The sequence below is a fragment of the Ascidia mentula genome, chromosome 9, assembly GCF_947561715.1.
Source record: "Ascidia mentula chromosome 9, kaAscMent1.1, whole genome shotgun sequence".
NCBI classification, from domain to species: Eukaryota; Metazoa; Chordata; class Ascidiacea; order Phlebobranchia; family Ascidiidae; genus Ascidia; species Ascidia mentula.
Genome location: NC_138574.1, coordinates 11,241,547 through 11,263,051, shown reverse-complemented (window position 1 = coordinate 11,263,051; position 21,505 = coordinate 11,241,547). Strand labels below are relative to the sequence as shown.

At 37.3% G+C, this 21,505-nt stretch overlaps 4 protein-coding genes across 4 annotated transcripts; 3 read left to right on the top strand and 1 right to left on the bottom strand.

Annotated features, from left to right (window-relative positions):
- Nucleotides 1-2,630: 2,630 nt before the first annotated feature.
- On the top strand, nucleotides 2,631-9,147 carry LOC145914759 (p53-induced death domain-containing protein 1-like). Its single transcript, XM_083002596.1, has 17 exons — nucleotides 2,631-3,426; nucleotides 4,165-4,311; nucleotides 4,455-4,720; nucleotides 4,783-4,895; nucleotides 4,968-5,076; nucleotides 5,145-5,240; nucleotides 5,308-5,454; nucleotides 5,556-5,695; nucleotides 5,798-5,888; nucleotides 6,066-6,218; nucleotides 6,558-6,670; nucleotides 6,727-6,812; nucleotides 7,035-7,222; nucleotides 7,546-7,609; nucleotides 7,776-7,884; nucleotides 8,347-8,445; nucleotides 8,858-9,147. The coding sequence occupies exons 1-17, from the start codon at nucleotides 2,709-2,711 to the stop codon at nucleotides 8,997-8,999; spliced, it is 2,781 nt and encodes a 926-aa protein (XP_082858722.1). The 5' UTR covers nucleotides 2,631-2,708; the 3' UTR covers nucleotides 9,000-9,147.
- A 488-nt stretch (nucleotides 9,148-9,635) lies between these two features.
- LOC145914760 (cell division control protein 6 homolog) lies at nucleotides 9,636-13,363 on the top strand. The gene is made up of 9 exons (XM_083002598.1): nucleotides 9,636-10,449; nucleotides 10,570-10,769; nucleotides 10,895-11,067; nucleotides 11,306-11,455; nucleotides 11,589-11,685; nucleotides 11,780-11,951; nucleotides 12,139-12,338; nucleotides 12,563-12,703; nucleotides 13,136-13,363. Exons 1-9 carry the CDS (start codon nucleotides 9,717-9,719, stop codon nucleotides 13,220-13,222), a joined length of 1,953 nt encoding a protein of 650 aa, XP_082858724.1. The 5' UTR covers nucleotides 9,636-9,716; the 3' UTR covers nucleotides 13,223-13,363.
- Nucleotides 13,364-14,069: 706 nt separating this feature from the next.
- LOC145913876 (inosine triphosphate pyrophosphatase-like) lies at nucleotides 14,070-15,421 on the top strand. Its single transcript, XM_083001640.1, has 5 exons — nucleotides 14,070-14,273; nucleotides 14,383-14,521; nucleotides 14,692-14,836; nucleotides 15,015-15,091; nucleotides 15,255-15,421. The coding sequence occupies exons 1-5, from the start codon at nucleotides 14,165-14,167 to the stop codon at nucleotides 15,355-15,357; spliced, it is 573 nt and encodes a 190-aa protein (XP_082857766.1). The 5' UTR covers nucleotides 14,070-14,164; the 3' UTR covers nucleotides 15,358-15,421.
- Nucleotides 15,422-15,530: 109 nt separating this feature from the next.
- On the bottom strand, nucleotides 15,531-20,036 carry LOC145913535 (cholinephosphotransferase 1-like). The gene is made up of 9 exons (XM_083001241.1): nucleotides 19,896-20,036; nucleotides 18,863-18,993; nucleotides 18,355-18,502; nucleotides 17,906-18,047; nucleotides 17,656-17,740; nucleotides 16,713-16,817; nucleotides 16,498-16,653; nucleotides 16,120-16,251; nucleotides 15,531-15,889 (listed from the first exon to the last, which is right to left on the bottom strand). Exons 1-9 carry the CDS (start codon nucleotides 19,984-19,986, stop codon nucleotides 15,704-15,706), a joined length of 1,176 nt encoding a protein of 391 aa, XP_082857367.1. The 5' UTR covers nucleotides 19,987-20,036; the 3' UTR covers nucleotides 15,531-15,703.
- Between the last annotated feature and the right edge of the window lie 1,469 nt (nucleotides 20,037-21,505).

Genomic DNA, 21,505 nt, shown 5'->3' with positions numbered 1-21,505 from the left:
CGCGGTGTCCATTCCAAAACATCAGTCACCAGAAAAAAACAAAAGAGTCAAACATGGTCGACGGGCAAATGCTAGAAGTGTTGTGGCGTCTCGGACAATAGCATTTTTCTCGGAAGATGCGAACAAACAGGATAAACATTGCCTTATTGTCTCAATACACCTACGCTTGCTTTCAAATATAGTATATGTGCGTAGGCATGGTTAAACATTGGTGAAATCTAGAGCACTAATTAAGGCGTTCTCACACGCAAGGCTTTTCGCTACGGTAAATACAAATCAACGAGCAACGCATTGAGCAAATGTAAAACAAACGGTTTAGAACGAAACGATTGGAGCCCAAGGTCGCAATATGGTTCTATAGTATCTGAAGTGGCATTCGCCGATACACTTTCAGTAACTCGGGAGATCTCCAAGGACGCCTTCCCTGACAACAAATTAACAGAGAGGCAAACAGTCTACACGTGCTACTCGGAATGAACGGAACGCAGGAGTCCCAACACAAAGAACGGAATTCACCACGCCCCAGTTCGGACCAATCAGATGACAGAAGATTGCGTGTGGCGTGCAGACAATTGTTTAAATATTTACCGCCTTGGGTTGTGAAACTCGCCTGCTGCTCTCGTTGATATTTATACACTTACGTCACGTGACACAGCACCCACACGAACTCGAAGCTAAGCAACTACCAAATAAGGGCAACAGTTGGGTTGCAAGAATTGTTGCAATTAGGAATTGACAGAATAAGCCTTTGGCTCAAGTCGAAATTATTGATAATGTGCCCATAGTCGTATCCAGGATTTTTTAAAGGGGGAGGGGGGGAGGTCCACATTTTTGGGGGGAATTCTCCGATTTTCCGGTGTTAACTATGGTTAATTGTGGTCGGGAATCGCAAAATACGAACGCCAGTGTTGGCGCAAATCGTCACATAAACGGTGGCTTCCTTGCCTGCGGCTTGCGCGTGTAACACTAATTGTGTAACGCTATGGAACACTCGATGCGAGTTTTTGCGGTAGTGCTTGCGCCATAGTTTTATTACTAATAATTTCAAAGAAAGGTTTGAATATATTCGTAACCAAAAGGGATCAAATGTGGGCTTTATCAAGAAAACATACAAATAAAAACTATTTTCTAAGCAGTGGCCTTCCTCTTTGCACCCTTGCGAGCGATAACAGTTGTTTTCAACATGCGTAATATTGGCAACGCTTTTGACAACTAAACTAATTGTCTTTACACACAAGAAAACCGCTTGCCATTACAACAACGTGGCCACAAAAAATCCTTAGACTGACGAAAAAGGACACTTGTTTCGTAACAATGTAACATGTTCGGTAACAATGCTCCCTGTTTGGAAACAATGGCGAATGCAAGCACGGTACGGTTTTTAAGTACGGGCTATAATAGAAATTATCATTTACTTTCCGAACACACCAACTATGCTAAACTTCATACAACCACAATCATCAGTAAAAATTAAGATAAAAGGTAAAAAGGGTGTTCACATACAAGGTTTTATTCTGCAGCTAGCAAACAACTAAATAAGTTTTTTATGACTTTGTGATATTTTCACAGAAATGCTCATTGCAATTGATTGTGGGAATCATATCCCATTCTGTTGCAGTTGCTGAGACAATTTTTATCATATGCTAGAGGTAGCAGTGACCCTTGTTATTTTTTAGACAGTAATAATGCACATTTTAAAAGAAATACACTTGTCTTGAGCAAGAAACCTGACTGATTTTAGCCTGCAGAAATAAACTTTTCCATGCTGCTTGTTATATAATGCATATGAATTAGTTGTTTTTGAGTGTTTTTTTTCTTTAAATTAAGCACATTTAGAAAAATCACCATTTTATAAGTTATCTTCCTTTTCAAGTATATACAGCTTTAAAAATTAGCCTGGAATAATATCATATACATTTGTATACAATGGTGCCCAACTCATGCCATGACGTGTTCGAGGTGATGCACAACAAAACTACATTTAAACCACTTACGTTTTTATGTGTCATGCATTGATTCAGCCTTTGTTTGCCAAAAATATCTGCAAAATTAAAAAAATAGGCATTTAAAAATAACATTTGTTATTTTTTCAAAACTGCATCTGATACAACTTTCACATGATATGACCTTTTGTTGCCTGCAGGAACAACTTGTTATGTTTGTATTTAAATTCATTAGCTATTGTGATAACATTTGGGAATAAAAAAGGACAAACAATAACACAAACAAATTTGCAAGCAGTCTTGTGTTACAACAAAACTCTTACCCAAAACAATCATTCCAGTATTTGTGGTTAGAGGGTCTCCTAACTACACGACGAGAATAGTAAGATACAGAAAGCAGTAAAAAACAAACATAACATTTTGAATTTCGGATCGGCAATTTCCCGCCATATACATAAAAATAATTTTCTTGGATTAAAATATAAACTTCAACATTTAAACTTTAAAAACTCACAAATTTACGTTATTCAATAACCAGTAATAAATATTGTTATAAAATGCACTTTCATGTTTGTGTATATGATCAGTTTTTAAATTTTACGATTTTTATTATTTTCGGTAATTTCCCGATGTAAAAAATAAGCGGGAGTCGATTGAATGTAAACAAACGTGGGTGTTTTTGTTTTCATTGCGAGCTGATTATATTTTCTCAATCAATTAAGTTTACATTGCTGTGTACAATCATAATGCAATGAGTAACAAACCATGTCAGATGATACAGACAAGTTAAAACAACTCATTTTGAACGCAAGAACCAGCAAAAGCCTAAACCTCAACGTTGATGAAAAGGCAGAGGTCTGCCGCAAATTATTTATAAAACTTGTGAAGTCCTTTTGCGGCAGTGATGATAAAGCATTGTCCTCACTTAAACTTCTGGAAGTACCGACTGATGACTATACGTCACAGGAAGAGGATTTTGTTGAATATGTTGCCAGATTACAGTCTTTAAAAGTTTGTATTCTAAAAGGTGGGAGAAGAAAAAAAGGCTTGTACAGCAAGGGAGGAATAAAACAGCTACCTTGGAGTTTTCGAACATTAACTGAAATAACATCATTGGATCTTAGCTTCAACCGAATGCAAAATATACCTGAATGTATCAGTGAACTTATCAGTTTGGTTGAGTTAAAGATAGACTTCAATGAACTTCAAGAACTGTCATTTTCTGTTAAAAAGTTGACAAATCTCAAACACATCAGTGCAAAAAACAACGGACTAAAGTACATTACTGAACAGTTACAGTATTTGCCAAAGTTGGAAACATTGCAAGTATCATCAAATAAGTTAGAGCAATTGCCTGACACACTGTGCTACTGTGCAAACTTAAAATATTTGAATGTTTCTAAAAATTTGTTAAAAGCTTTACCTGTTGAAGTTTTGATGACTACAAGTCTTATTTCTCTGAATGCTTCACATAATGAAATAGGTAAAGCCTTTGCCAATATATATACATATATACAGTGGCGCAACTAGCGGAATTTAAAGGGGACAGGCAACGACCACCGATATCATTTGTTTCAACTAAAACGATGCTTAAATAGGTCAAAACGTAAAAATAATAGTTCCATTGTGAGCCAGAAATTTCATTTTTATGGAACAGTTCCATTATTAGAGGTATTGTTTTGTAACAATTACACTTCAGCACGCTTGAGCATATTTTCTCGCATGTCGTTCTTTCGACGTGTCTATATAGGTTACTATAGTATACTCTGCTTGACCAACTTTCGCGTCAGTTTCTTTTGTAACTACAACAGTTAGCCTCAATAACAATGTCTTGTCCACCGAAGAAAATGAGAAAAATTACGTCATTTTTTGTGGTGGCGTATGGAGTAAATCCTTAGTAACAATCGAAAGATTATCGCCGTTTAGTAAATGCGAATATGATTTGGCGCTGTACCAACATACGCAGACAACAAAGGGACCTGGCATGCCGACAAACCAGCCCCCCTAGTTGCGCCCCTGCATATATATATAATGTTTTTGTTGCTGCCAGGCATATTGTAACTTAATAATCTGTTCTTTTGGCATATATAAAAACGTAACTATATTCCGACGTTTCACCTGTTATACAACAAGGCTTCCTCAGGGTATAGTTTTACTCAGTAGCTAAGAAGAATTTTACTGATGGCCACCAATTTTTGTGTTATTTGTTTATTTTCCATAGATTGTCTGGACTTTGACGTGACTGATAAAATCAAAATTCAGTGTTTGGACTTACAATACAACTTTATCAAAGTTCCTACTGATTTTAAACCTCAATCAAGTATTCTTCTTCAAGGGAATATTCCCCATTGTTCAAAAAAAGTTTCAGGTATGTTATTGGTTCATAACAGAACAATAGTATTATATTTAGTACAATGTATGTTGTACTTTTTTTTAAAAAATACCTGATAAATTGTGAAGTTCATGCAATGATCACACCTGTCTGTTTACCTGTTAGTTATTTGTTTACAGCTGGAAACATCATAGATGAATATGATGTACCATGCCATGATTTAGAGTCTGATGTAAATCAAATAAATTTGGAACCAAGTTTGGGTGGAAAATATGTACTGCCATCTGGACCTATTATCACTCTTCCAAAATATTGCCTATCAACACCCATGGATTTATATTACAAAGTGATATTTTCTGAAGGTGTTGACTTTGAACTTCAGGCAACTGACCAACTTTTAAGTTGTGTCTTGGAAATGAGACCCAATGGAATGGTGTTTGAAAAGGTGGACTAAATGAATTAACCCTATGGTATGATAACGACATGTCTATGTATAATGTGTTTCAGCCTGTCCGCATAGAGTTGCCTTTTTTGTATTCCGGGTTTGACCACAAAAAGCGACAGATTACCATGAGAGTAATGTCATTTGGTAACGGATGTTGGAAAACAGAAGATCTCGAGTAAATTATTATAATTTGTACACACACTGTACACATCTCTGTTGGCATATACAGACAAATTTTGATTTTTAGTTCAGAACTGAGTGACATCGGTGGATCCAGGGTTGCTGCTTACACTATGCATTTCTCCTTGTTTGCTGTTGTGTCCAAACTTATAGAGAACACTGTACAAGTCCAGGAGGTACCTTACCATCTATCCTTGACAGTTATTTTTCAACTTAATTAGAATACCGACTAATTATTTTGCAGAATAACAGTTCTTGTTTAATTTCCACTACAAGCCCTTTGCACAAACTTGTCTTTCCTATTGACTCTGTACAGACTGATACCAGTGTATCAATTCAGGTGTGCTTATAGTTGTAATATAACTTTTATTTTTAACGTGTAGTTATCACTACTACTGTTTTGCAAGGTTCTGTCAGTGGACCAAAAAATTGTACACCAAGTTACAGAATCCACCAACTCTGTGGCAAGTGACATACTTTCTGTCAGAGTGCTTCCAGCTGAAACCATCTTCAACAAACCCGTTACAGTGCACTTGGCTCTGCCTCTTTATCTGGTAATGTTAATGTTAACATATTTGTTACGCTTTTTCTTATCTATTACAGAAAAATGAATCATTGCAAACCAATCATGAGGTTTATTTTATTACATGAAAAGGTGGGCAAGAGTTTCGACAAGGAACAACTGCATCTGATGAAATGTACCAGGATGTCAGAAGAATGGAGTGATATTACACCTACAGTTGAATTAACATTTAGTATCACCGATGTCTCATTCACCGTCAACTCATTTTCCAAGTAAGCCTAAAACAGTAGATCCTAATCCAAACCCGACAATTTGCATTTCAGTGAAAGTAGAAAAACAGTTATTAATCTTAGTGATTCCCTTTTTATTGGTAGGTTTGCATTAGTTTGGAGCAATGTGTGTGGAGTAATGAAGAAAATCTATCGACGGCTTATAACATATCCAGTGCAATTTATTGCTATGCAGGTAATTAACTTCTAAAAAATTAATAAATTTAAACCAACTTTCAGTGTATTTTAAGAACACAAATTTTAATTGCGTTGTGCTAAATAAACTTTAGCAATTTTTATCCGTAGCAATATCATGTATTGAAATACGATAGTAACCTTCCCAAGACAATTCAAATGTGTTTATTTTTCCAAGAGGGAGAAACTGCCAACTGTGGTTCTTGCTCAATGCCTGCGTTCGCAACTTGTTGAGCAGAGAATCAAGCAACTTAAAGAGCAGGGTTACACTGGTGATGATTCTTACAGCGTTGTTCACCATTTGATGGAAGGAGACAAATACAGGATTAAAGTGGGTGCATTAAATATATCCTGTTTGTTGCTTGGCAACCGTCTGTACTTTTTATTCACTCTTTTTGTAATATTTATTTAGGGTAAGCTTTAAAAATTGTGTAAACATTTCTTTGGTCATCCAAAAAATTAAATAAGAACAAATTTTGGAAATAAAGACAGTCCAATAATCGACAATGTTAAATGTAATAACAAGTACATTTTTTCATTCACCTCTGCTTTGCAAATTTCTCATTCATACTTGCAATTACTGTAACTTTTATTTCGTGAACCTAAAACCTCATATGTATCGAACTTGTTTATGTACACTTACTATTATAAAAACTATTTTGCTTCCCAGGTGCTTGGTGAGGTCCAAATCAAGCACTACGACGACTTTCAAGACATGGACGAAAAAATTCTACTCCAGCGATTTTACAGCCAGTACCCGCCAGACAAGAGCGGATTTTGCAAGTATTTCGTTTTCAAGTGTTAATTGTGCCGTGCTTTTTTTGCAATCTGTTGCGTAGGTTTTGCATTGAACCGAAAGAAGAAAGAAAACAGGTGGCGACTGGTTACGTTTCATTTCACCAAATAGTTCAACCCGAAAGTTTAGGTGCGATTTTTTTAAGGACATTTTTAAGATTCGTGCATTGTTGCACAAGATAATGCAAACGTTTAAATTCCTTTTTTCCTGCCTACACACTCACAAAGCATCATTTGCGTATATGTGTCAACACCTTTTTCCATCGTTGGAGTTGCAATGCAGATCTAGACAAAACTTTACCGATTCTTGTTATTATCGTCAAAAAACACCAAACCAACGCCAATATCGTAGTGTTGGAAAGGACAACTTTGGATTCTCCACGAGCTCCGCAACCAACATCCAAAAAACGCACTCATGACGAAACAATGCAAGACGGCGCCGGTGACCATGGCAACGTAGTTTCCAGCGAAAATAATACAGTTGTGGATTGTCCCGAAGAAGAACTTGTGCCTCTTGATAACATTTTAGTATCTTTAAAGGTGTGTTTTTTCATCCAGTGGTTTATCTTTAAGTCTAATCATATGTTAAAACCAGACGTACATGGTGAAGCAACAAGTGTCTGATCTACGTCAGCAGACTTTTTTTTATTAAAATGTAAAACAAATCTGCTGACGTAAATAAAAAGGCTTGTTGCTTCACTGCAGACAGCAGCTAAGGTAATTTGCTGTCGCAAATAAGTAAACAAGCCTAACCAAGGACTAGATCCCTCTGCGGCTATTAAGCAAGTCCTAATTTAAAACCTTATTTTTATGGACATAGTTTTGTGTTAGGTATTTTAACTTTGGCCGTTTTTGTATTTTAGCAACTGGACACTTCAGTGAACTTGCCTGACCCGCGCGAGTACATTTACAACTACGATGATTTGGGTACATTTGCTACTTTTAAATGGCTTGAATTTAAGTGAAAATTACATCCTGCAAACATTACCTCAAAAATAATGTATCTGTTGCTTCTGCATCAGCTTGTAGCAATAAAAAGGGCACAGCTGGTGTTTTTATAGAGAACTTACACTTAAACAGTGTTCTTTCGCAGGTTCTGGAATGTTCAATGAACATAATTTAAGATTCATCGCCTCAAAAATTGGCACAGAATGGCGAGTGATCGGTACTGCACTAGGACTGAGGAAGGATGTGATGGACAGGTGCGATATGTAGCGCAACAGTATATCGAACAAACATCAGATAGGACTGTTTGGGTGATAAAGACCGTATAATTGTATACCCACAGTGTGCTTGTGTGCCTGCACGTGTTACTTTTCAAAAGTACACGTTATTATCTGCAGTAAAACGTCGAAATGACAATGAAAGAGTATATCATTGTTTTTGTTTGGCGTTGGACAGCTGCCCCGCGATTTGCAGTTGCACTTTGCGCATACGTGTTCCAACAACTCGGCGCGACGACCGATAATCAATTTGAAGAAACACCTGCCCCTTTGCGTAATGTTGTAACAAAATAAAAATTGTATGGCGAAAAGCTATGATTAAATCTTACGCGTATAGCACAGTGTTTTCGCTTCCATGCTCTAATTATTGTTAACTATAAAAGATACTTTTCTTTAGCGTCGGCGAAAATACGAACAAACCTAAGTAACTGTGTTTTGCAGAATTAAAATGGACCACCCTGGTCAAACAGATGAACAGATATTTGCAATGCTGTGGAAATGGACGATACGACATAGTCGGGAAAAGGATTGCATTGAAAAGTGCGTATACGGAAGTGGTTTATAAAGCGTTGGCGAATGGATGATGACTGATTAGCGCTGCATTATATTTCACGTGCCGATCCAGTTTTAGTGTGTTCGTTCCAGACTGATTTGGGAGTTTGACCTGAATTAGACCTCATTAATCCGGCGCCTGCTTCAAAAGGCCTTTGGTTTTCTCACGACTCAGTTAAATAATTGATCCAATGAGGAAATTGATGTTCCGTGTAATGGGAATAACACGAGGCAAAATTTTGCACGACGTTCATTTTAAATAGAGGCTATATATGTTACACGAGTAATTACAATACCTACAAAATGCCTGAGCGTAAAAAGAGATTCGACATTGTTTGAATTTGTGGACAGACGTTTTGATTTAAAATCACAATGTCAAACGAATGCATAAATTTTTTAGGTTCACTGAGGCAATGGAACTCGCAGACAGAGCCGACATTGCTTCCGTAGTGAGAAAAATATATGCAGATGGGTTGGAAAATTTTAATAACAAGCGGAGACGTGAACTCTCAGACTTGCCAGGCTCGTCCTCCGAGACCTGACCCAGTTTCAACAGGATGTTGTCTATTTTTTGATGTGTTTTATCGGGTCGCAACACAGTCTTCTATTTTGTAAAACTATGATTTTCATATAATTATTTTATTTTTTTAATGGAGTTATGAACTCAAATTTACAATACTGCGGTTTTAGATCAACAAATGTTTGTGGGAAGTGCCTTTTGTTTTTACATCAAATTTTAATAAAGACATGCCTGGTTTATTGTTTTGGTGTTTAAGTATAGACTACCGCACATCGATGTTGGATGCATTTTATTGTGAAAAACAAACTAAAACACTCCAAAGTAATCAGTTCGATGGCCAAACAAAAGAAATGTGGGGTGATTAAAATTGCCGCCTTTTTCCCTTTCAGCGGGGCATTATGGGTGTACGTCATACATCGAGCGCGCCATTCATGAAAACTGGCGGCAAAAGCGACAAGACGCGGCAAAGACAAATTGCCAAAACAAAGCTAGTCCCACAGTCCCAGTGTTGCCTAGTCCGACATTGCAGTGTGTGGTGCGGGAGAACAGTTAGAGCTTGCCGCATTAGAAGAATTTCGTTGTTCAGATACAAAATTCATATAGTGTGGCATACGTGTCTTGCATGTCTGATTCTTGGTGCTAAACGGTGATTAATATAAAGCGGTGTTTTGTGTTTAGTTGATAGGTTTTAGGTTTTTAGTATTTAAGTTAGTTTAAAATTTTTGTTTATCCGTTAACAATGGCTTTCCGCACAAGAAGTGGCAAATTGTACGGAACTCCAAATGCAGCATTGTCGAAAAAACAGCTTGACGTTTCAAAGGCAACACTAACAAAATCGGCAAGCAAGCGATTAAATTTGCTTGGGCAGCAACTTCCAGAACTTGAAAGCAACTGTTTAATAGGCGACAATGTGCTTGACGAAATATTTAAACTGTCACCTGTGTCACCAGTCAAAAGATGCAAAGAAAATATCAAACCAAGTGTGGCAAACTGCAGGATTTTGCTATCACCTCTAAGGTCACTAACTCTGAACTCGCCCAAAAACAGGAAAACGGAACCATCCATTATTGCACCTGCGAAAAATCGCCTTAACCTTGCCCTTTCTGGATCAACAGAGCCTACATGTGGACAGTATGTTGCCTCACCAAGGATCCCATCCAAAAAGCCTTTGAGTAACTTGACCAATTTGAGCAACCTACCATCACCTGAAAAACGCAGCCCACAGAAGTCTCTGAAGCAATCTTCACCAAAGCGTTCTCTTGATGCTGCAAACACAAATTCAACTTCACCAACTAAAAAACAGAAATGCAAGTCCCTAGAAAATCCAGACCTAATAAGGATTGCCCAGAGGAAAATCACCAGTCCAACTAAACCCATGTTTCAAAAGGCACTAGTTGAAATTCAAGAATGTGAAGTGAATAATACCCCTAAGAAAGGAGCTGACAAACGCACTTATGGACATGCACGTAAGGGTAAGTGAGCACCTTGAGAACAACCAAAAATACTTTGTTTTGCTTGTATATAATTTATTGTGTTAGTATATGCAAGTCCTATATGACACTTGGGCTATAGTGAACACTCTCTTGTTGCAGATTCTGCATTCTCAAAAATGAAACATGCACTGCATAATGCTGCACCAACCCAACTAGTTGGAAGAGAAAAGGAAATACAGGAGATCACCCAGTTCATATCAGATCATGCTAGCAACAACTCCGCTGGTAGTTTGTACATTTCAGGTGCTCCTGGAACTGGAAAAAGTGCTTGTCTCATGAACATTTTATCACAACCAAAAGTAAGTTTTACCAATTGGGCTATCGTTAACAAACATGACCTTAAGGAAACTTTTACCAATTACTAACCTGTTATAGCCACATGGTTTTGTCTCCAATAATTTTTTGTGAACATATTCTTTTGTAGGTAAAGAAAATGGTGGGCCAAGTCATCACTGTTAACTGCATGTCAATAAGATCGGCGGCCTCTATTTACCAGTTTGTTGCAACTCAAATGGGTGCTTTAAGTAAACAATCAAAAACATCTCGATCAGCTTTAAAGTACATTGAAAATCATCTGACCACCAGCGAGGAAATGATGTAAGTTAAATGAGTATTACTGCTGTTAATCAAAACTGTACCAAAAACCATTAAGTTGTGGTATCTTACACCAGTTTTGAAACTACCACCAAATAATTTCATGCATTTTTTTCGAATAGAGGTTATGAAATGCATACCCGACTGAAATTGTATCCAATTTGGTTGGAAACCGTTGCTCTAGCACAAGCACATGTGCTTTTAAATGTATATATTTGAAATTCCTGATTTGTGTTTTCAGACTGATGTTTCTTGATGAAATGGATCAGCTTGACAGTAAACATCAGGAGGTTTTGTACACCATGTTTGGTTGGTCAGGACTGCCAAACTCTCACATCATTTTAATTGGAATAGCAAACTCTTTGGATTTAACTGACAGAATTCTTCCAAGGTAATTCCTCGTTTAAAAATACGTTCTAAAATGACTGTTTTTTAATTTATTTCTTATAACAATAGGTTTATTCTGCATAATCGACAATTAGTCACATTTGAGCCAAAACCAAATTTTATGTGAATATTTTTAGGTTGCAAACCAGTACAACCTGCAAACCCCAACTTTTAAATTTCCAACCCTACTCCAAGGAACAGCTTGTCAAGATACTCCAGCAACGTGTACAACAGGTAACATATGGCTGCAGACTATTTTCTGTAATACTACACCACTTTTTCAACAACACAAAAAAAACAGTACCTGAATTAGAAAACAAACATTTAGGTAAAAATTGACAACCATGCCCCAAGTTCAAACATCATTGATCCGATGGCCATTCAGTTTTGTGCCAGAAAAGTGGCTGCAATGACTGGAGATGCAAGGAAAGCACTGGATGTTTGTAGAAGAGCAGTGGAAGTTGTGGAAACGGCAAGACACAAATCAACAGATAATACAAGTAAGCATCAGGAAAAAGTAGTTTCCAAATATATTTGTAACATGTTTACATCTTAAATTTTACCATATCTTGTGTGCAACGCGTAATGTGATGCTGTTTGTCCCATAAAATAAACTTTTTTGATTGTCAAACTTGAAGATTGGTTTAAATTAGTTCTATTTTTGACCTATCAACTTATCAATTACAGAACCTGCGCCCACCAAGGTTGGAATGCTCCAAATATCGAACATAATGCAAGGAGTCTATGATACAGCCAACATGACCAAGACCAACTCATCTGGGGAACAGGACAGTGACGACAACTTTCCGTTGCAACAAAAACTTGTTGTGTGTTCATTGTTTCTGTTATGCAAGAACTCCAAATGCAAAGAAGTGCTGCTTGGAAAGGTGGGCAAAAGATGTAGTGTAGTCATTTTAGATCTTTGGCGTTCCCTTGTTAGCTCTTGTTGTATTGTTCTGTATATAGTATTAAATAGAACAACTAGTGTTGTCATAGAAAAATAATCTTGTAGGCGAATTGTGCTTTTTCTTCAATTTATTCAGCTTGTGGATAAGTTTGTATGCAGTGATATTGCTCGCATAAAAAAAACTTTTGTTAAATGTGTTTCCAGCTGCATGAAGCGTACACAAGTATATGCAAGAAGCGACAAGTGCCAGCCGTTGGCCAATCGGAGTTTGTGTCGCTTTGCGAGTTGGTCGAGTCAAGGGGGATTCTCAGCACAAAGAAATCAAAACAAATCCGTCAAACAAAGGTAACAACACACATTCTTTGTTCTAGCGATTCCGTCTCTGCTTTATTGCACTCGTTTTCTGCTTCAGACCAAAATAACAAGTTTAAAAACACTAAATCAACACGATTAACCTGGTTTTGTTATCATCACTTTAGGCAGCTGATTCTGAAAACAGGCGCCATTCTTTTTTTCTTAGGGTTGCCCCGGAATAACTCGCACCGAAACAGTGTCTCGTGTTCTTCGTTTGTTCGCTTCGAACATTTTCACCAAAAAAATCTCACCAAAAAATAAAACCTATATATGTTCTTGACACGTTTCGTGCGTCGCGTATGTGCGTATCTTTCTACATGGTATCGCACAAAAGTTGGGGAACCGCTGCTTTACACTAAATCAAGCTTTACAAATAAGGAATGCATTTTTTTCTTAAACATAATCAACGCAACTCGTTTTCAGGTGAAATTAAACATGCAGGAAAACGACGTTGAATTCGCCCTACAAGGAAAAGCCCTCCTTTCGTCTATATTGCAAATCGGACTATAAAAACAGTTCACCCTTTTTTCTTTCAACTGCCAAGTTCGATGGGCCTGATGCTTACTAATCGACTATCGCAAATAGTGGTCGCCCTGCCGTGATAGTTTTTCACTGTGGTTTTAATGCGTATGCTGCCGCCCCGGACAGGATCCTGTTATTTCCTATTAATGTTTTTACCTTTGTTTTTTTTTTGTTTTTATTAAATTAGGTAAAAGGTTTTATTCGTTGTTGAAGGACGATCGACAATAAACTGACTTGATTTTTAAGATTCGTGGGCAGGGTTTCTTTTTTTTGAGAGCAGTGTCAGCGGAACTACAAATGATCATATTTGCATGAAACGTCCTTTATTTTATCATCTGAACGTTTTTATAAAATGCGGATTGTTGCTTGCACGGTATATGGCGTATGGTGATTGACGTTTTCAAACGCGCAAACGTGGCTATAAAAAAGAATCATTTTTGCGCATGGCCAAGTCTCGAAAACGTCATCATCCTGACGAAATTTAGGGCCCCTACTTTGTTTTAGTGGTGCAGTAAATACAAATTTAATATCTTGAAAACAATATTTTGGAGTCCAATAATATTCTCACCGTACACCCAGGAGAATAATATTTCTCAGGAGGTTGTCCTCAAAACCAACGGTAAATCATGGAACAACGGTGGAATAGCACAGCTTGGTATACTGTTCAAAATTTCAAAGACTTTCACAATGCAAACGAAACAACGCACAGGTATGACTAAGTTTTGCAGATAAATAACGCTGCAAATTACGATTTCTACCAATCAAAGATAAATTTAAACAGATTGGGGAATTTCCCAACTCATGGGTTTACATTTGATCACCGCTGTAATTTGTAACTAAAGGTTTTGCAGCTTCCCATTCTTTTAGTTTCTAAAGATTAAGAATTTGCGTTGCTCTATACATTTGTAAGGTTCATAGTTCACGTTCGGTATGAAGAAAGCTGTTACTTTTGTAACTGGAAATAAAAACAAACTGAAAGAAGTTGTTTCCATTTTAGCGGGAAACGACCAGATTGAAATAACGAGTGAATCTCTTGACTGTAAGTTGACAAATATGCTTACCAAATTCTATAATTCATATTTCACAATATATCATAATTGCCTTCTATCCTGTGGTGACAGGTACATTATAAATAATGTTTTTTGCAGTGCCTGAATATCAGGGAGAGGCTGATGAAGTTTCAAGGTCAAAATGTAAAGAGGCAGTCCGTTTAATAAAAGGGCCAGTCCTGATTGAGGATACCTGTTTGTGTTTTAATGCAATGGGAGGTCTGCCTGGCCCATATATGTGAGTGTAGTAAATGATATTTGTGGGGAAAGGGCACAAATTGTTTTCTCCAACGACCACAAGAGAGTTTGGTAGTTTTTAGGATTAAAATCTTTAAATAAGCAGATGCAAGATTCTTTGAATTGGCATGGGGAGCCGTGATCTTCAGCTAAATGTAACATGTTGTTTAGCAAATGGTTTTTGAAAAAGTTGGGACCAGAGGGAATTTACAAAATGTTGGATGGCTGGGAGGATAAGTCCGGGTATGCTCTTTGCACGTTTGCCTACTGCAATGGACTCACCGATGATGTGGTTTTATTTCGTGGAAAATGTGATGTAGGAATTTTAGTAATAGTGCATGGTTTGTGTTTATCATCCCCTTGATGGAAAGTTTACAGAAATATGTTTAGCTTGTATTGTTGTGTGGTGAATATTTTTACTAATGGTTAAAGTACTAGTTGCAACTGTTTATAAAAAAAAGTTATAAGGCTCATGGCATTTTTTGTCATTTAAGGGTACCATAGTTCCACCAAGAGGCCCAAGAACATTTGGATGGGATCCATGTTTTCAACCCAAAGACTTTGATTTGACGTAAGTGTAATTTTTCTAAAATGCTACCTTAAAATATATTAAAGCAGTAATGTTTCATGCAAATATGTCAGTTATTTTCTGTGGGTTTTTTCTGTGTTAGTTATTTTAGCATAAATATTTGCAGCCTAATTTACTGTCATTGAATATTTTCTTGTTTTTTTAGGTATGCCGAAATGGATTTAAAGGTGAAGAATAAAATATCTCACCGTGGAAGAGCATTGCAAGAACTACAAGCATTTTTTAATAAGCAGTTGAATGATGGTTGACCACATCATATCGCCATGTATGTGTCATACTTGTACCTCTCCCATGCACTCCTAATTTGCAATATTTCTCACCACTTGGTGAGTTTAAATAAAAGTGGGATGTTTTTGTTTTGTGGGCAATAGTGTCCTTTGTTAAGCTTGTCAAACAGATCACCAAATTTTCAATTGTGCAAAGGTTATGAGTTTAATTTCACTTTATTGACTGCATAACTTTGATGAGGTCAGAAACAATACATTTGCTATCGTAAGAGTTATAACAAAAATACAGCTTATTATATAATACACATACAGTACATTTGTGAGGTTCTAGGTAAGTAAGTAAATAGCACAGAAAATATTAAGTATTTTAGTCATGATGTGTGAACCCGTTAGCTTGTACAGGTTTATTGTTTGGGTCGGGTGTGTCTTCCTCTATTGCGTCGAAGAATGTTCTCTCTCCTTTGCGCAGCCGAAATATTTCAAATCCATAGTGTTGGGCCATCTCCCGTGAAACGCAGGCAAAGAAGTACGCCATGTCCATAAAGCTATAAACCTGGGCGTAGCACGACAAAATTAGATACATCCAAATAAGTCCCACAGAATGCTGGCCTGTTTAAACCAAGCTGCACGGAGGTAACTAATTCTTTTAGGGTAACGTTTCACCTTCGCCATATCTCAAATAATTGTATCCCCTTAACCCTATGTGCAAATTTACCATCACTTGGTGGCAAACAAGAGGTATTATAGTAAAGAACACGGAGTCGAATCTCGACGTGAACTTACGCAGCAAGCCCAGAGCAATGTGTAGAGAGTGTTTGATTGCATGTTTCCGTACATAGCAAAAGCCGTGTATGTTAAAATGGGAAGCAAAGATGTGTCCAGGAACTTCATTTTTCCTTCGACCAAATGCGCAACCTGTAGTGAAAAAATTGATTTAATTGAAAGCTTATTTAATGATTTTTGTAATGCGAATAAATCCGCACCGACTTTGCAGTGACACGATGTGTTTTGATGCACATCTTTTTTGAGTGACAAACCATCAGTCGTTAGCATAAATCATCACAGAGTCGTACATGATTTTTAAACAAAACAATAACAGCTTTGTACGGTAGGCCTATTTTGTTTATAACACACGCACTGCACTACGTGTTGTCGACCTACCACGATACGTTGGTCCTGTTTGGCGACAAAGAAACCAAACATAAACCCGAAAACCACCAACATGTTGTGTTCGTCGATCCACGATTGCGTTAGATGAAACGCGTAAGCAAATAAAGCATGACCAAATAGAAACGTTGATGCTGGCAGCAAGGAGTTCTAAATGTATAACAAGATTATCTTACAAATAAACACATTTGATGGTGTGTGTAGCCTACATGTTGTTGTAGGCTGTCTTTGACGTTTTCGTACACCTTCAACACACCAGTCACTGCTGCACCATAAATAGCGATTTCCATCAAAGTAAGGGGAATTCCAAGCACCTGAAAAGGCAGTTGGCACGTTTACTTTGCGGTGATTTTAAGAAAGGTTTTAAAGTGATTTTAAGAAGGTTTTACAAAAGGGGGAAAAGGGGTTATTGTCCATTCGATTGCTTGGAGAAATGTTTTTACTAATCTTTAAAAATTTACCTTAAAAAAAAAACGCAATGGAATTTGTAAAAAGAATTTCGCGCCAAGACGCACACCGACAAATGCTCTTGTCAACCAATAAAAGCTCAATTTAAAAACAATACAAGAAATATGTGTCCATTAGTAGGTGGGCGTCAGACCAAAACTATAAGTAAACTTGATTACACCGCTATATGCAGTTGAGACAGCTTTTGTTGTGTACTGCGCTGAAGCTAGGATCAAGTACGTCCCGATACTCCTGCTGAAGAAATTTAGTTGCTTAATATGTACGATAGCAAAAGCTGGCCTTAGGCCAGGGGTGGTGTCGTTGATTTATTTATGAAAACTGCAGAAAACATTTTTATAGTGCCCATTAAAAATTTTAGTGCAATTTTTATTGAAGCGTCAAATTCAGAAATTACAGCAACAAGACCAATTAGCGCAAAATTGTGCGCCTCCACTGTTTGTCATGTAGTGTGGGGACTACGTGCCGCGTAGTTTGTTCACCCCATACTAAGACACACAATGAAATTATGTTTTTATTGCATTTCTGGAGAGGTGCTGCATAGGTGTATGAAGATTTACGAAAGGTACATGCATACCAGCTTGGCTCAACCACATTTACCCTTTGCGGATGGTTGCGCAAATCCACATCTATGCCGACACACAGAAATTTGACGCTACCAACAAAAACCCATAACATGTTTGTTACCTGTGTCTCCCATATCTGCATACCACAGAGAGAAGTTATGAGCATTGCTATCATTCCCATAAATTGCGTTTCGGTGTGGTCAATTCTGCAAAACATAATGTTGCCTCATATTAAAATGTTACGCACATTTGTTAAAGTTAAAAGACTTTTTGAAACAAGGCCTCAAAACGATTGTATTTGTCTTCGTGACATTGACGTCGCGGACAAATAAATACTGTTGGCATTGAGAAGTTAATAAAAAACTGCTTACTTTCCGACGTGTGTTATCCCTGTAGCATATGTACGCCAATGGACAGAAAAAAACGTCGCATTTCCAACACACAGAAACCAAAACCACATGAAGGGACGTGATCCAAGGCCGAAGCAACTGCTGGTCACCATGTATTGCAGGACTGTAATACGAACAATTTGACATTGGGTGCATTGACAATGTTGTTGAAGTTATAAAGGCAGAGTCGGCAAGCCATTAAGACACTTATTTGACGACAAAAAAACGAACCGTTTGATTTGTTTACATCTATAGCTTTGTCACGAAGTGTCATGTTTTTTCTCCATACAGTACACAAAGAACACGTCACCGAATTAAACCAAAATATAGGTCTTCCGATTAGTAACATGCTAAGGCGCAAAGTGTGTCGCGTTACCGACAAACAGGAAGTGAATCACACGAACGATTATGCATAGATATAGGCCACCTACTGCTGTTAACTGCATCACAGCCGTGGTCGGCCAGCTCTTCAACCCCGCTGCTTCTTCCACTTCGTCGGCATTGTTTTCCATCTAAGGCGTCCATAGTTTGGTAAAAAAACAAGCCAATTGCACAGACAACCATAACCCATGGTGGCACCTGGAGGCAAAAGTTTGCATTGCTTTATTCTTATTCGGCACAAATAGCCTGGTTTTTCTTTTATAACTTGCCACAGTGTACCAGTTCAATGAACAGCTGCAAAACCCATTAAATAACTGATCATAGATATACACAAAAATGTTGTATATTGTTTAATTTGTGTGATTTAACAAGGTTCATGATAAAAGGCCTTTGATCCTGAGGAGCACAGAACCTCTACAACAAGCAGAAGTGTGATACTCCAATATAACAATAACAGACCCTCTAAGGTAGTCTAAGCAAGTTTGAGCATGTTTCAAAAGAATTTTCAGAAATCTGTTGATATTAAATAGGGTTCATTGAATATACTTAAATTATTACCTCGCTAGTTAAAACAGGGGAATGAAATACAACCAATGCAGCACAAAAAACTCCAGACAAAAATCCAAGTGCTGTGAGAACATCAGGACTGGTACTCAGGGGTACCAGCTTAAATGCAATATTCCACCATTCTGTAAAAAAAATGATCCAACATCATTTTCACAGACATCAAATATTTTTCTTTGTTTGCATATACAACAAAAAAACAATATAGGCCTACATATGCTTAAATACAAAAATAAATAAAAAATTCGCTATGAATTTCTAGTACCTGTTAATTAATAAAAAACAGCAGTTTCTTTGTTGTTACTTTTTGATTAACAGGTACTAGAAATTTATAGCAGTAAAAAAGTAAATTCAACATATTAAAAAAAGAGTTAGTTGCAATTGGTATACAGTTGTGCATTGTTTCATGGATTTTCAAGTTTTTTAATGGAAAAAAAAATAAATTTTACACCAATTTTAATAAAGCTGATTTGAATGTGATAAAGATAACTAACAACAGAATGTGATTTATTCAACCAATCACGACAGAATCGAAGAAGGGTTTGTAAGTTAAGAATTAAAACTATAATTTGTGCTCTAACTTTGCGAAGCAGTAGCGTTAAACACTAAAATGTTGCCTCCGTTGATAGTTATCGCACAAAAATGTTCTTTTTCGCAAACCGCACATATCGAATGCCACCAACTATGTGCGGACGTGATTGTAACCGTAAACTTCCAGCCACATTCATCATATAAGTCGTGTTTCCCAACATTTTTTGCGTCTCTGTGATTTTTTATTGGGTCCTATGTTTTTATAAAATTTACACTAAAATATAATGAACACTTAATGAAAGGGTATCTTAAATAAAATCTGCCTTGGGGACCGGTGAAAATAATTACGCGGACCGGAGGTTGAAACGCACTTAGGTTGAAATGCCCCACATCGCGATCACGAACAACAAAATGGAACCAAACTGACCGTAGAAAGCCCTTCCAAGACCTAATTACAGGTCACTATAATTCCTATGTTAACAAAGGGGTGACCTACTTCGCATGGTTGCATCCAACACTGTAACTCCCTCGAGCTTGTAAATCCATTTGTCCAGTTGTTTTAAATCATTGGCACTTAAGAAAGACATTACTGCGAACGGCAGAAACAAACCGATCTAAACTAGGAGATATCCTATCTACAAATACACCAAAATAACCATATTCTGGTTAACACGAACCACTGCAGATGAATGTCATGTTTATGAATAGTTTGTTATAACAAGCAACGCTACGCGTTAAAAATTAAACAATTTTCAAACCGTTTGCTGGTTTCCTAACAGCTTGCACTAAAAGAATGAACAAGAACCTTCCTAAGAACCACAACAACGAGCATCAAGGTTACATATTAGAGGACGATTCGCATCTAGGCAACGATTCGCAGAGCTTGTGCCTCCAGCAAGCAAGGTTTAGAACTGCTTGTTTACTATCTCCAGAAGACAACGCCCTCGTAACGCCCTCTTAACGCCCTTGTATTCGTCTTTTACCCAAATGGCCGCATTTCTCTTTTTTCTGGTCACGCACGGATGCGAGCGATCGGTTTGTAACATTTTGGATTTTCATACGTTTTTTCTATGTGTGCTAATCTCGCTGTTGCAAAAACGCTGGATCCCACAGTTTTTTTGGTAAATGAGTTGCGAAACGTGTGTTAGGTGTTTTATAACATTTTGGTTTTTAAAAGTAACTGATTTTCAACATCATCGTGCACAAATACGAAGATTAGGGAATGAAGTAAAATTAGGGACAATAAACGACAAAAGACAACCGCTGATAAACTTATCATGTTGGTAAATCATTATTGGTAAATATGCTGTTGTTTTTTATCTTTCACAATCCACGTACACACTTTCGGTACAACGCGCGGTATACGATTCGCATGACCAAGTTCGCCATTATTTCGCATAGTGTTAACCGGGCTTTGTTAAACTTCACATACAATAGTTGATGCTGGCTCTTAACCAACACATTTCGATCGATACTATGCGCTTTTCGATAGAAAGTATGCCTTTTGGGGATATTTCATTAAGATTATTTTCGTATATGTGCAAAATACTCGGAATGAATCATTCTAAAGATGAAAGCCAAAACTGTAAGTCTGCCGGTAAGCATTGAGGTAAACGTTTTAACTCCTATGCTGTGTTTATCATCTGTACTGTAGCTGTGCCGACTAAACGCTGTGGCTGACTGAATACTCTGTCTGTACCCACGGTCAAGCGAGTGCAGCGGAAAGGAGATCTCAACAACAAATCTCACCATCACGTGACAACAAGTCACCAATGCAAATACACAGCGTAGTGGCGTCGTCGTGCTTGACTGGTTAATGTTGCGTGTATAGCTAGGGAAGATACTTTTACACCGGGTCACAAAGTTTTTTCCAAACTTGATCCACATATAAGCCTACGTAACATAGAAATCTGTGCGAATATTAACGCCACGATTTCATGTAGTATTTCGACTCAAATATATAACCAAAAATAACAGGTAGTTGCCCTGTTCACACCTAACCATTAAAATTCGTTCAGATTTCTATTCTAAAAAAGCTTATATGAGGATCAAGTTTGGAAAAAACTTTGTGATCCGGTGTAGTAGTATTTTCCTATAGCTAGTTGT

Excerpts from the sequence above, each read along its gene's own strand:
- LOC145914759 (XM_083002596.1), top strand. The coding sequence starts at position 2,709 with ATGTCAGATGATACAGACAAGTTAAAACAACTCATTTTGAACGCAAGA. Across the intron at positions 6,219-6,557 it reads GAGACAAATACAGGATTAAA|GTGCTTGGTGAGGTCCAAAT; the intron begins GTGGGTGCATTA and ends TTTGCTTCCCAG. Across the intron at positions 7,223-7,545 it reads ACATTTTAGTATCTTTAAAG|CAACTGGACACTTCAGTGAA; the intron begins GTGTGTTTTTTC and ends TTTGTATTTTAG.
- LOC145914760 (XM_083002598.1), top strand. The coding sequence starts at position 9,717 with ATGGCTTTCCGCACAAGAAGTGGCAAATTGTACGGAACTCCAAATGCA. Across the intron at positions 10,450-10,569 it reads TTATGGACATGCACGTAAGG|ATTCTGCATTCTCAAAAATG; the intron begins GTAAGTGAGCAC and ends CTCTTGTTGCAG. Across the intron at positions 11,686-11,779 it reads TCCAGCAACGTGTACAACAG|GTAAAAATTGACAACCATGC; the intron begins GTAACATATGGC and ends ACAAACATTTAG.
- LOC145913535 (XM_083001241.1), bottom strand. The coding sequence starts at position 19,986 with ATGTCTTTCTTAAGTGCCAATGATTTAAAACAACTGGACAAATGGATT. Across the intron at positions 18,048-18,354 it reads CTGTGATGCAGTTAACAGCA|TCCTGCAATACATGGTGACC; the intron begins GTAGGTGGCCTA and ends TTCGTATTACAG. Across the intron at positions 17,741-17,905 it reads GGGATAACACACGTCGGAAA|AATTGACCACACCGAAACGC; the intron begins GTAAGCAGTTTT and ends TATGTTTTGCAG.
- LOC145913876 (XM_083001640.1), top strand. The coding sequence starts at position 14,165 with ATGAAGAAAGCTGTTACTTTTGTAACTGGAAATAAAAACAAACTGAAA. Across the intron at positions 14,837-15,014 it reads TATTTCGTGGAAAATGTGAT|GGTACCATAGTTCCACCAAG; the intron begins GTAGGAATTTTA and ends TTGTCATTTAAG. Across the intron at positions 15,092-15,254 it reads CCCAAAGACTTTGATTTGAC|GTATGCCGAAATGGATTTAA; the intron begins GTAAGTGTAATT and ends TTGTTTTTTTAG.